The following is a 14316-nucleotide window of genomic DNA, read 5'->3' on the forward strand; positions in this document are numbered from 1 at the left end:
AGAAAACCCTCGGTCGTAAAGCCATACTATCCAAAGACCAAGAATCTGAGCTGGTAAGCAGAATAATTAGATTCGCTGAAATAGGTTTGCCGATAATACCACGAATCCTTCGTCGTCTGGTTAATATTAACACAATTTTAATATTAACCTAAAACTGGCAGGCAAGGATTGGCTATCTGCTCTCATGAAGAGAAACCCAATTATTTCCAAGCGAAAAGCACAATTTATGAACCCCGCGAGGGCACAAAAGTTTATAGTGGATGACCATTTTGCTAAAATCAGTAAACTTTACGATCAGCTGGACCTAAAAAACAACCACCCCGAGCGAATATACAATATAGATGAAAAAGGTTGCAGGCTGACGGTGCACCACCAACAAACGGTACTGGCACAAAAATAGGCTAAAAGAGTCAATTTACAATCATCGGAGCATGCTGAGAGTATCACTATTGCTGGGTGTGTGAACGCATTGGGTTGTCCTATACCACCAATGGTTATTTTCAAAGGTTAAAGCCAGAATTAAATGATAACCTACCAGCAGGGACTCTTGTAGCTAAGTCAGCCAAAGGTTACATGACTAATGAATTATTTGAAGATTTTCTAAATCATCTAGCCAAATACAAAAGCCCCGGAATATGCCTTTTGATCTTTGATGGCGCAGCTTGCCATTTGGACTTATCAGTTGTCGACGTGGGAGATTCTTTAGATATCGATTTGTACTGTTTGCCGTCCAATACAACTCATGAATTACAACCCCTCGATAAGTCCGTATACCGCTCGTTCGGACGCAGAACTCTTATCATTTTTGGACCAAAATCCAGACAAAAAGATAACAAAGACACGATTTAATGTTATTTTCTCTAACGTTTGGTCCAAATGCGTGACTCACAGCAATATCACCAATGGCTTTAGCGCTACTGGTTTATTTCCTCTTAATTCTCAGGCGTTTCCGGAAACAGCGTTTGCACCATCTATAATGTCAGCTGTAGCTGAACCAGCAATCGAGGCTGTAGCCAATGAGAATGCTCCCAATTCCTCTTCCAAAACATCAACTTCAAGAAAAGTGCAACGAACATCTGAAGGTCATCATATCCAAAAAGAAGCTAAATGGTTTGATGAGGATGAGGTGCCTCTTGCAAAACTTAAAAACAAGTTAAATGAGACAACCAAATGTCAGCACCGTCAACATCTGGACAAGCAGCTGAAAGGACGCCCATCAAGTTTTCTAACGAAGCCCATTCATCTTCCTCGAAAAATATTGGAGATGGGAAAAAACATTTTTATTCACTGGTCTATTCGTCCGATTCTTCTGAAGGCAAAGATGATGATCATAATGAAGTGGGTGAAACTACTTTAGACACTTGTTTCCATGAACTCTTGCCAACGACAATAAATCAAACTGAGAAGGCACGCCCAATTCGAAAAAAAGCAATAAATTACAGGGGAACTTTGGTTACTAAAGATCTCTTTAAGGAAAGTAAAGAAAGCAGTGCATGGCAGCTATTTTTGTTATCAATGATAATGTGTTTCAGTTTGATACCAAATACCAATATAAATGATAACCCGTAGAAAATGTTTTACTTTTAAGTTTATAAATCAGTTGTTTGACCTTGCTGGATATATTACCAATAAAAATTCAAAACTAATTAGATGTGCTGTTCATTTTCTGAATATTTTTCTTTAGCTAGGCCTTATTACCCGCAGATACCTTAGGTGTTTTCCTTAAAGGTAAAGAACGTCCTAGACATTGCAAGGTTACCTCAACTACCAGATTTAACTTTAGAAAGGCTAACTTTTTACTGATGTATAATATCTTTGCCTCCCAGAATTGGGAACATCTTGAGGTACTACTGATGTTAATATTGTCACTAAAGCTTTTATTCTACACTTAATGAAATTTTTGACAAGTCACGCTAAAAAAATACCCAGGGTGGTTTACCATTGAGATTACCAAACTTATTAAGCTTAAGTATAAACTTTAACTTAAATCAAGAACATGCTGATCTCTCTAATTGGGAGATCCAGATCGGCGGATATCATGGAGGAAATGACATTTGAAGACAGGATTTATTCAGGTTCTCCAGAGGTTGCAGATGGATTCGCGAATTTTTCGAACTTTGAAATGTATGCATTTTTTTCTGAGAAAAAATTTTTTGTTTTTAAATCTTCTTGAAAATTTGTTTTCTTATAGATTTCGACCCGTACATTACGAAAATGCTATTCATTTTTTCCAAAAAAAATATCTTATATTTTTTTTTGACCTCAAAGTTTCAAAGTTACTAAAATAGGTCAACTTCTGATATATGCCATATTTTTTGTTTCTCAACTAGTTGGATGAAGCCGAGTATACTGGCGTGTACCCTTATCCTTTCACTATAACTAGCCGCAAACCGCATTGCCGAAGTCAGCGATGCAGCTGAGTTATGCCTATCAGAGTGGGACTAGTTTTCACCATTGAATAATTCATATTCAAATTCAAATATGCTTTATTGTTCTCAACAAAAACATGTTATAAAAAAAGCCTTATTGTGTCTAATAAAATAAAATAATACTACAATTTAAAAAAATCACAATATACAAAAGTCGCATAACATTGAACATTAAATATGCACATATACATATACCTAATACGATTCTTTTTAACATTAGCATCTCTCCACTATAGTTAGCTACATTATGAGTGTCATTGCAATATTCAACCACTGTTTTTTTAATAGTAATATAAATTGTTTAGGAGATCTTGCCTCCCTAATACTTCTCGGCATATGGTTAAAAATGTTTATACCCTCATAAAAAACTGACCTCTTGACTAAAGCAGATGTTGGTATAGGAAGACGTAAATTACCATGTTGGCGAGTAACATATCTCGGATTTTGGGTGACAAACTTGTGTTGATTTAGAAAAATCAGGCATGCTACTTCCTGTATGTAGAGGCAGTAAGAATACTCTCTTTGAAAAAGCATGACCAACAAGACTCTCTAGGTGATCCCGCATATATACCTCACAGCACGTTTGGGAAGAACAAACAAAATCTGCAGAAGGTAGTACTAGCGCTCCCCCAAAAGCAGACGCCATACCTGTGATGGGATTCAACCAGGGAGAAGTGTACTGTCCTTCCAATTTTCCCTTTAAGCTCTTGACAAGCCACTCTAACAGCCTGCAGAGACTCGATCGCTAAGGGACAGTAAATGTTCCCCAAACTTAAGATCCTTGTCAATAACTAGACTCAGAAATTTTTTGCCAGAGTACTGCTGGACAAGACAGTTGGCAACAAGAATGTTATCAAGGCTATATTAATTATCACGATTTACCATGCTTGCCTTTTAAACCCATGTCCTTTTCTTGTGTTGTCCACTGGTCACTGAAGATGAAATTGTACATTAACAAAATTAAAGAGAACAAGGCTATTGATCTAGATGGGATTCCAGCTTATGTGTTGAAAGGTTGCCATGACCATTTGTTGAAGCCGCTAGGATATCTTTTTAATATTATTCTCCAAACTTTAAGTTATCCAGATATCAATCCCATATACAAATCTGGCTCTAGAGATGAAATTAGGAACTACCGCCCAATTACTATTATGAGCTCTATTTCTATAGTCTTCGAATTGATAATTTTTGAGCGCCTATTTAGTGACATAGCTAGTTGCATTACTTCCTGTCAACATGGGTTCTTGCTCAAAAAATCAACTTTCACTTCTTCTCTCATTCTGTCGATATGTCCATCTATACGGATATTGAGAAAGCATTTGATAGATACTGTACAATCCTGAAATCTTTGTCAGACTTAGATGTGTCTCCTTATATTATTTGCCTAATTCAGTTATACCTCAGTTGTAAGTTTCAATCTGTTGAAATTAAAGGTTCTGTTACAGGGCTCCAATCTTAAACCACTCTTGTTTTTGGCTGCCGTCAACAATCTGACTTGCAATATTAAAAATGCAAAGGGATTATTGTTTGCCGACGATTTCAAGTGTTTCCTTCAGATTCAGTCTGAGAATGACTGTCAGGCTTTGCAAGATGAATTTTGCGATTTACATAGCTTTAGATTAAATATTAGTAAGTGTGCTTGTATGTCATTCACCCTAAATAGTAATGCCACAATTTTTAATTACACCTTTAATGGTGAAAAACTTCAAAGAGTACCCCAGCAGAGGGATCTAGGAGGGATTTTTGACCCGACTCTTTCATTTTCTAAACACATTCATAAAGTAGAAAAGGCCGTAAAAATTTCTGGATTTATTGTTAGAATTACCAAGAACCTAAGTGTTGAAGTGAGTCCCCATCTTTTCGATAGCTTAGTTTTGCCAATCTTGGAATATGGGTCCATTATTTATAAGAATTCTCCCATTTATAAACTTTGTGAATATTTTAACTTATATGCTTCCATTGACATTGATTCAACTAGTCTGAACCAGTTTAAAAAAATAATACTAAACTGAACAGATCAGTGATGTGTGTTGGGTATTTGTTATTGTATTTTATTATGGTGGGTAATTTCTGCGTTATTATGCGCATTGTGTATTTGCTCATTTTGTATTTCCTTTTATTGTTTATTCCTGCACTTTTTAATTGTTAAGTTAGTGTCTGTAAGTTGCCTTGCAGCTGTTGACACAAGTATATATTTCGTAATTCGTTTTTAAATTGAAGATAACCGACTACTGATGCCACAAACCAGTGAAGACCCACACTCGCGATCCACAGATGAATCCAGAACTTCCGACGAGGAATACAACGTCCCATCGATGATATCATCGGAATGTTTATCGAAGAGGTTGAGTTTGGAGGACTGGAGGCCCACGAGAGGCTCCTTGACCGTTTCCTCTTTGGAGGAGACAGCTTCCGCGGCCGGTAGGTCCATAGAAGTTTGATTCATTAAAGTATTTTTTTTTTGTATAGTTATATTTAATTAAGGAGCAGGATTTTAAAAATTATTTTGTTAGTGCCTAAGAGTTTTATTTTCCTTAATTTTCCCTTCCTGTCTGGTTCAACTGCATTCAAATATTCTCCAAAAGCACATGGACTAAAGGGCTGTCAGACAGAGACAGATGACGTATTTTACGATTTTATAGTCCGAGCGTTCGCGATATAAAGATGGATGTTTTTGTAAGGGGTTTTAATGATTTCCGCCCGAAAAAAAAATTCCAAAGTAAATGATGCTTGAACTGAAATTAAAAATAATTGAAATCGTGGCCGTAAACGTGCCCCCCAGTATAATTTTAATAAAATTAAAATGGTAATTGCACCGGTGCATGTTGGTGTTTAATTTCTCGGTTTATTTTAATAGCCGGTAAATATTTTCGAGAGGAATTAGCAACAGCACGCGGACATCTGAATCAACTCATCCCGTTAAAAATAGACGGATTTTTTCATTTATGTGGGATCAGAATGACTCTTTATAAACAAAAACCTGATGATGCCATAAAACAACTGATCTCATAGTTCCTGAATAATATTTATAGCGAATACCATATTACAGTAAAATGTAAAAATAATTAACATATCAAACGAACTTACCTGTAAGTGAAGTTCAATATTAATTATATGAACCACCTTTTTCCTCAGATCATAAACAAATGTAGTTGTTCAAAGACCCTATTAGTTGCAGGCAACAGCCTGTGCTTAAGTTTTTATAATTAAAATTCTTATATCTTAATATGCATAATAATATATTATTTTAAGCAAAATAACAAAACATAACTTTCTTACAACCTAGTTTTACATTATTCAACGACATAATGTTTTAAACAAAATTTTAATATTTATACATTTAAATCACACATCAAGAATTATTTGTAAATGCATTCTCAAATGTTGTCCTATATTTTTTAGTATCAATCCCACTCTTGTTCATTACTGTTTTAATGCAACGGTTCAAGGTTTGAGGCGAAGCCGGCTTATAGGTTTTTTTTTTTTTTTTTTTAAGTTAAAAGAGTGTTGAAACATTCCCCGATGAGATTGGGTTATTTCTAAATAATGTTTTAACAGAATACTAATGCATCTTTGGGGAGAAGTGTGGTTTTCTATATAAAAGATTGGTTGATTTTCATTTCTATTGGTTTTTTTTTTTTTGTCCGGTACCTTTTTCATATTTACCCTGAGTCATTTTTATATTATGGATATGAATAAGAGAAAGAGTTTGCACTCTATGATCTGTACTCAAAGCCAATAGTGTTACTAATTAGAAGGGAATGTCTTTAAGAGACATTTTTTTTTTGTTTTGTAAAGGGTAAAATGACTTAAGATAAGAGATTACAATTTCAGGATCCCAAGTGTAAGAGTATTTGAGCTTCAACGGTTGTGAATTTAATGCACCTTTGAAAAATCTCTTAATTCGATTATCTGCCGTCAAATTAGGATGAACAATTAGGTTAATAGCTGCTCTAATATTATTTAAGGAACCATACCTTTTTCCTTAATCAAAGACTTAGTAAAAAGTATAAAAATTCTACAGAAAGGTAAGTGCAGAAGGACTGACTATACATGCAAATATAGGTATCCCCTCAGGATTGCCACCATAACTTTAAGGCAGTGTAGTATTGTTTAACGGTTGATCAAAGATAAAATTATTTTTATGGCATCAGGGGGCACTCCTCTGCAGAGGTCGGCTTCTTGCATAACACCCCAATCACCAATGAAAGCTGCCCCCACTGCGGGTGAGGGGATCTATCAATAGAAAGGAGAACTTCTTCAGGTTTAAGAATTACCATTTCTGAGTCCAGCATTTCCTTGAGTTTAGGGAACAATGCTTGAGTAGGCCAATAGGGTGCCACAACAATGCCTCGAGCATTTTAGGTCGAAATCTTTCTCAGAATTTTGTAATAAGACATTTTCTAAAGGCGTCTACCAAAATTGCCTCTGGGTCCTTAAACCAAGAGGCAAACTTGGAGCATTTATTGTTATTACGGCTAGCAAATAAATGAAAATTTGGTAATCCAAATTTATTTGAAATTTGCAAAAAGGCTTTTAGGTTAAGAGCTCACTCGACCTCAGCTCGACCTACCCTTGACTGATAATCTGCCTCTTTGTTTTCTTGGGAACTGATATAGGAGGCAAATATAATTATGTTGGGATGTTCACACCACTGTCAAATTTCTCTAGCAAATTTATTTAATTTTTTATATTGAATTCCCCCCATTCGATTTATGTAGGATTAGTTAGGTAATTATTGCAGTGGTGTTATCTATACCCAAAAGAATATTACAAAAGAGATATTTTTTGGCAAAATATTTTAACCCAATAAAAGTGCTCATTAGTTCCAAGAAATGTATGCTTTCAAGTCTTTCCTTGGGACTCCAAAACCCCTTGAGCCTTCCTCTCTATAGAAAATGCCCCAGGCATCCGGGGTGGCATCTGAAAAAATTTCTATTTTTATACTCGGACGTAAAAAAAGGACAAAAGAGATTTTTTAACTTTTCCATCCACCATTTTGCTTCTGCATGCAAGGGCAGTGGGATTATCATTTTCCTATCGCACTGCCTACCCATTGCATGCATATTGATGCTAAAACATCACAAAGTTTAGCAAATTGTCTTATGCTGCACAGCTTTGTCAAAACGAACTTTTGTAAAAGACTATAAATTTTAACAGTTTTTTGTTAAAGGAAAGCTAAGCCCCATATTGATAGAGTCAAAGTTAAAGCCTAAGGAGTTACAGTATTGACTTGGTCACAAAAGACTTTTTTTTTTAAATTTATAAAAAAAACCTAGTTCTGTAAGTAAATCACATGTAGTTTTTATATTTCTATTACACTTTTCTACTTAGTCTGCCCGAGAAAAAAATATATAATTTACTGACAAAAACCCTCGCTTTTTAAGATGAGTCACTACTGGTTTAAGCAGTTTTGTAAATACCCAGGGGGCTGAACACAAACCGAAGGGCATGCAGGTAAACTCGTAAAATCGATTCAAAATAAAATCCTAAAATTTCTGATGACTCTTACTAATAGGTATCAGGAAAAGTCTCTTTTAGGTCAATAGTGGACATATAACAATTTTTTGATCTTAAATTTATTGCTAGCTTTCTATCCTCTACCTTAAAATGTTCGGTTTTTACAAGTGTATTTGAGTTTTTTAATTTTAGAATAAATCTATGTGAACCGTCTGGTTTCGGGCGTAGAAAAATATTTGAAATTTGAAAATGATTTGATAAGAGTGTGCACTGCTGCACTGCACCCATATTTAATAGGTGATCTATGGCCCACTTCAGACCAGTTTTCTCTTTAAGAGACCAAGTCCTCTCTTTTGGAGGATATTTTTGGACCACTTTAGAAAAAAAGGGGATCTTATACCCCTCCAACCAGGATAAAATATTTCGTAGAATGTAAAAAGGCGGATTTTTTAACTTGGAACTTGGCTTCAACGGATATTTTTCGGACTATAATGTCAGAAAATTTTATTTTTAGGGCTACGGTACCCCTGTTCCCATACTAGGAACAATTTTTGACGAATGTCAAAATTGTTTGTTTGAGCTATGGTGCCCTAAACATTATTTTTTACGTTTTAAAGCTACGGTGCTTAAAACGGCCTCTTACTTTTTTGCCTCTCCTTTTTTGGAGGATATTTTTGGACCACTTTGGATAAAAGGGGATCTTATACCCCTCCAACCAGGATAAAATATGTTTATCAGTACAGTAAGGTGTCCATTTATTTTTAAACATGGCAAGTTGGCCAGCAATTTTTCTTACCATTGTTTTTTCCAGTTCTCCTTCTGGCTCTGCTTTTTCTTTGGATCTGACCAGCTTTTGCTCCTCTGCTGTCTGTCTTTTGGTTGAGCATTTGAGTGGCCACCCCACTGAGGCTGGACCCTCTAGCCGGAGGTGATCTGTTTGGAAACCATCTTCCGAGGAAGTGGGCTCTTGAAGTTTAAATTCTTCTTTTTGACAAGAACAGAGCTATTTTTCTCCAGGGACTTTGCTTGCTCCAGACATTTGGAGAGGTTAGCCCCAAAGAGCAACTTGTTGCAACAAAGGTTGCTAATTTTGGGGGCTCCTGTAAAATCTATTTAAAATTTTCTTTTAATTTTTGCTCATACCCCCATTGCAATTGCAAAATGGAAGTTTTCCTATGGACAGATGGGCCATGAAAAAGATTGCGCAAAATTCTACCTGAGTTAATTAACCACTGAAGCAGTTGCAGATTTTTTCCCCTGGGAGAAAGGAGATCCATTTAATAGCCTTGACAGAGCCTTACCAATTCCCACAATAGCTGCGCTTAATTGCAACTGGTTTTTCAAAATTTTGTGGTCCCTCTGTATGGCAGAATCATTAATATTTAATTTAACTTTAGTTCAGGTGTCTTAAATGGACAGTTAGCAGGCACTGGGTAGTCCCTCACAAAGAATATTTCTCCATTGGTGTCACACTATGGGCAAAAAAAAAAAAAAAAAAAATTGTTAGTTTTTGCAGGAGAGTCGCAATCGTGCCCCAACGGATCCAAGTAAATTTTGCGAATTGGTTCAGTTTGACCTAGAAAAAGGAATTAACCAAAATTCTTTGATTTGCTTTAAGCTCAAGTCCAGATCCGCAATTTTTTTTTTTTTTTTTTTTTTAATAAATAAACAATATTTTGTTTGTTTACTAGATTGACAACTAACAGTTCATCCGTCGGTCTTTAGCGGTGACAGCTGTCTACCCCTCCCTCTTTTTTCAGAATAATAACATCATAGTCGTAGTTGAGATTGTATCTACGACATACATACTTATGTTGTTTGACAGTATTTCGTAGAAAGTCGGATTTTTGAAATTGGAACTTGGCTTCAAGTAAATAGTACCGCAGCCTAAATAGCAAGTAAATAGTGCCCCGTTCCTGTACCAGGAACAATTTTTTGACCAATGTCAACATTGTTTGTTTGAGCTATGGTGCCCTAAACATTATTTTTTACGTTTTAAAGCTACGGTGCTTAAAACGGCCTCTTCAAACTACGGTGAATGAAGAGGATTTTAGACCTAGCTAGAATAATATTACCTGTTAGGCAATAAGAATTTTCAGACTACTGTGTCAAGAAAATTCGTTTTTAAGCTACTGTGCTCAAAAACAATTATTTAACCTAACACTTTCGTGCCCGCCGCCATCTTGACTCGTTGTCGCCAGCATTTCCGTGTTGGGAAGTGTCTGTTCAAGAAACGAGAGATCGTCATTGTCGTCGTCCTCGAACCATCCTTGATCGATAGCGTCGGGTGCGAAAGATGTCGATGGCTGCGGGTCTTGTGGTGGTAACGGCGGCGGTGTATACCACGCCGGTGTGTCGGGCACGGCTTGGCCGCCATGTTTGCCGCTACACGATAGCGTCCGCTTATTCTTCACCTTCCTCAGCATTTTCAGTCTATCCTTTAAGAGATAAATCTCTCTTTCAATGGCTTCCTCGTCCGAAGAATCTGATAAACTTGAAGAATCCGAATTTTTCCACTTATTAAATCACTTAAGCACTTACGAAAACTTAGAACTTGTTGACGCGTCAACACAAGAAACAGGAATGATTTTAGTAGATATGGTGGGGATGGTACGGGTGGCGCTAATAACGCCACCTACGTCAAAAAAAAACGAGGACTTTAAAACTTGTAGCCTTTAGCTAAGTAGCAGGGATTACATTTGTTTATGATCTAAGGAAAAAGGTGGGAATATAATTGGGAATTTTCTGCATTATGAGATCCAAGGTTAATAATGCAACAATGTCATTACCATTCAAAAAATTTTTTATGGTAGGTATAACCTTGTGACCAATAGATCTAAATAAAGATATAAATCTTCTAGGTGTTCTTCTATATACCCCCTTTCGTTGGCACTTTCGACATCTTCCACCCACATAAACTTTTGTAATAATAAGGGTTCAACATATAGGTGATCCAAGGAAACTAGTAAATGAAACTGGAAACTTCTTAGAAGCAATGATGAACAAACTGAAGACTCTTAAGTCCTGCTCGGCGTTATCCCCCTATAAAGAACCAGAGGATTTAGTTATGCCATCTTATAAAAAAACTTTCAAATATCTTAAAAATACCCCGGAAGTTAAGAGGTCTTTAGAAGCTATTCGTGCCATGGACGAAGAGATTTTTCAAACAATTAACCAGTATAAGGTGCAGTTTTTGGATAATGTGCAGGTTATGATTAAATTAAATTTTCTTATATATTATATAGGAAGAGAGGCAAGAAAGACTTTCCACAGAATTTGATGTTTGTAAAGACATAGTTGAGCATAAAGTGGCCGAGGAACATGGCACCGAGGCATTTCTTCAAATGAGTGGGTTTGATAAAAAACTGAAGAAGCTTGTGCAAATTAACGAGAAAAATCGTGGGAATAATGAGAAAATTATGAAGAAAATCAAAGGAGATGGTAGTAGCAAGGCAGGAGTCTCAACTAGTTCTGGGCATATGCCAAACTTTATCGAACGAAATCGACAAGTAAGTATAAGTACATTAAACCCTTTTTAATCTATTGTCACGTCTACACTATTACCTTCAAGAATTTTTTCATAGAGTTCCCTTATATCGTAATTTTACATGAGGGATTCAGGTCAGGCAGGCCCCCTCCTTAGTGTTTGGGGGCACCTAGACTTTGACGTCATTTCGCTTTAGGTGAGAAGCAAAAAGCTCTTTTTCACTGTCCCTATCTTTGAATCTAAATCAGCTGCTAAGAAATACAAAACATTCGTTGTATTTTTCAAAAAAATTAATTGTAAATAAAGAAATCAAAGTGACACAGAACAGATGTTATGTGTCAGTTGTCACCCTCATGACACGTAACATCTGTTCTGTCAACGGGGTGACAACTGACATATGACAGATCACATGCAACGTTGCCACTTGAGTTCTTTGAAATGAAAATAAATCTTTGCCATGGTTACAATGGAGGAAGGTTTATAATTTATTGATCAATCTTTTCTCTTATATAACAGTGGTTTTCCTTTTAGGGTGCCAAAGCTGGAACGATGGCATATTTCGCCTTAACCGACGAGGAAAAAGCGAGAATCGAGAAGTTGATGGAAGATTTTGAAAAAGATATCGGTAAATACCATTTATTGTTATTATCGAGAAATTTAGGGTATTCGATATGTTCCGAGAGTATGTTTAAGCAGTTTATGCCATAAAAATCAATATTTTTAGTCTGGATTCTTGATAAAGCACCCGTTAATTTAATTAAGAAAAACTTATTTGAAGTAAATAGGGAAATTTGACAACGTCAAATCAAGATTAGAAAATATGCAACGTTGCCATATAAAGAATATATAATTTTTTTCTGGGTAAGAATCAATGTTAGGGCTTTGGATTTATATATTTTATATTGAAAAGAAGACAATATTATGCAGGAATTATCAAAAATTCCACTCATATTATATAGATATTATTAATATAAATGAAAAAAATATTAAGCGTGGCAACGTTGCTGCACTGGCCGCCATATTAAATATGGCGTTGGTCAATTTTTTTTTTAGGTTATGGGATTGCAAATGTCAAAATTTTCTTTTCTTGGAAAATTATACTTTTCTAGCGTTTTGTGAGGGGCAATTTAATAATTTTTCATGATTTTAGACAATTACAACTTAAACGATGCAGAATTGAGGCTGTCGTCGATGGACTTTACCGAAGAAATTAACGAAAACGCACCGATACAAAAAAGTAATTTCATTGAAGAGAAAAATGGTTTTTTGCTAGATGATGACGATAAAAACCGCCTGGAAAGCATTGATAAGGAATTAGAGGTTAGAGAATTATTTATAGTATACAAGATATGATATTTTTCTCCCCTTATAGAAGTTTGTCAAAGATGAACAGTCGAAAGAGTGCAGACAGATCGCCCCAATACCAAATGAGGAATATTGGAAAATTGATAATTTAAATAATTCATTGAGGAAGATCGAGAAAAAACTGGAGGCCTTGCAGGCTAGTAAGGATGAAGAAAAATTACAGACCATCGCTGGAAACCTTAAAGAGAACGATTATAAAGAGAAGTTAAAAGAAATCATCGCCAGAGGACTGGAAGATGAAAATAGCAATGAAGAAAACTACGATTACAAAGAAAAACTCAAACAAATGGAAGCAAAATGGCTGCAAGAGGAGAAATTAAAAAATACCGACGATCCTGATGAATTAAACGACAAAGAATGCTAAACGTTTCTCTATTTTATATATGCAAATTAAGCGGATAAAAACATTTAAAAAAAAAAACGACTTACATCGGAGCTTTTGTTGTGTCGAATAACACGGGTCTGTTTAGCATAACCATTAAAAGGTGTGTTTGTATTTAAAACGTTTCGATTGTGATTTATTTTGGACTTTTTTTTTTTTTTGGTTATTCATAGGCGGAGGAACGAATAAAAACCTCACCAAATAAGTGAAAAGTTTCCAATATGGCGTCCGTCCGCCATTTTGAAATTTTATTTGTTGTAATAAGCAAAAAAAATGTGGGGTTAAAAGTTGACAAGGTGGCGGCCATGTTGGAATTTTATTTGTCATAAGCCACGCCCAAATAAAAATAAATGAGCGAGTTAAAAGTTTACAAAGTGGCGTCCGTCCGCCATTTTGAAATTTTAGTTGTAGTAAGTTGCGCTCCAAGTAAATAAAACAAATACTGCGTACCTAGGTGCAAATAAATTATATTACATTCCTTTTTTGTTGAAATGTCTTTAATTGTATATTTTCTGTTTAATAAATAAATAAATTTAAAGAAACATTTATCGTTGGATTAGAAGTTTGGTCGATGGAGGTGGTCGGCCATGTTGGAATTTTATTTCTCATAAGTCACGCTCAAATAAAGACAGAATACGAGCTACACCACGAATCGTAAATGTGACGTCAGAAAAAACCAACAAGCAACACAACTAGAGTGGCTTAAAATAATATTTAATTCCCTAAATACAAATTCCATTGAAAGCCGGTGACACGCGCCTACTCCAATTGTGTGAACTCAGTGGCTGTTGTCTTAGTCCCGCCTTGCTCGCATAAAGCGCGCAGTGGTGCCAAGTATATTACTCGTCCTTTTCTCTCTTGTTTCGCCGTAAATGGGGCAGCGAGATAAACAGTCATTACTTTTAACAGAATGGCAACGCCTATAAACGCAGACACATGCTTTCCTTGTTATACGTTGATTTGATACATCCCATGGGCGTGTTTGCGGGTTTATTGTTTATTTTAGTGTCATAACTCAAAAACCACTCAAAATACAGTTTTGAAAATTTGAATACACATTCCTCAATTAATTTCATTAGACACCTATTTCAGCGTTTTCCAACAAAATTAAAATATTTTAAGTAATAAAATGTTTTTTGAAGAACATGATTTTTTTCCATTGAAAAATCGAGAAAATGGTCATAACTCAAAAA

At 35.6% G+C, this 14316-nt stretch overlaps 1 protein-coding gene across 2 annotated transcripts in view; it reads left to right on the forward strand.

The window, feature by feature from the left end:
- LOC126735745 (uncharacterized) overlaps window positions 1-13665 on the forward strand; it is a 30205-nt gene extending 16540 nt beyond the window's left edge. The window contains exons 5-11 of one of the 2 annotated variants that reach the window (XR_007660499.1): window positions 4650-4850; window positions 10838-11073; window positions 11135-11398; window positions 11908-12001; window positions 12527-12696; window positions 12749-13226; window positions 13297-13665. Coding sequence is in view for 1 of the 2 variants with exons in the window: in XM_050439832.1 (XP_050295789.1) it covers window positions 4650-4850; window positions 10838-11073; window positions 11135-11398; window positions 11908-12001; window positions 12527-12696; window positions 12749-13105 (1322 nt within the window). In the remaining variant the exon portion in view is untranslated. Of the gene's footprint in view, window positions 1-4649; window positions 4851-10837; window positions 11074-11134; window positions 11399-11907; window positions 12002-12526; window positions 12697-12748; window positions 13249-13296 lie in introns of those variants that run through there. The other variant, XM_050439832.1, reaches the window with a different exon arrangement.
- The last annotated feature ends 651 nt before the right edge of the window (window positions 13666-14316 follow it).

Source organism: Anthonomus grandis, chromosome 4, assembly GCF_022605725.1.
Source record: "Anthonomus grandis grandis chromosome 4, icAntGran1.3, whole genome shotgun sequence".
Taxonomy (NCBI): Eukaryota; Metazoa; Arthropoda; class Insecta; order Coleoptera; family Curculionidae; genus Anthonomus; species Anthonomus grandis.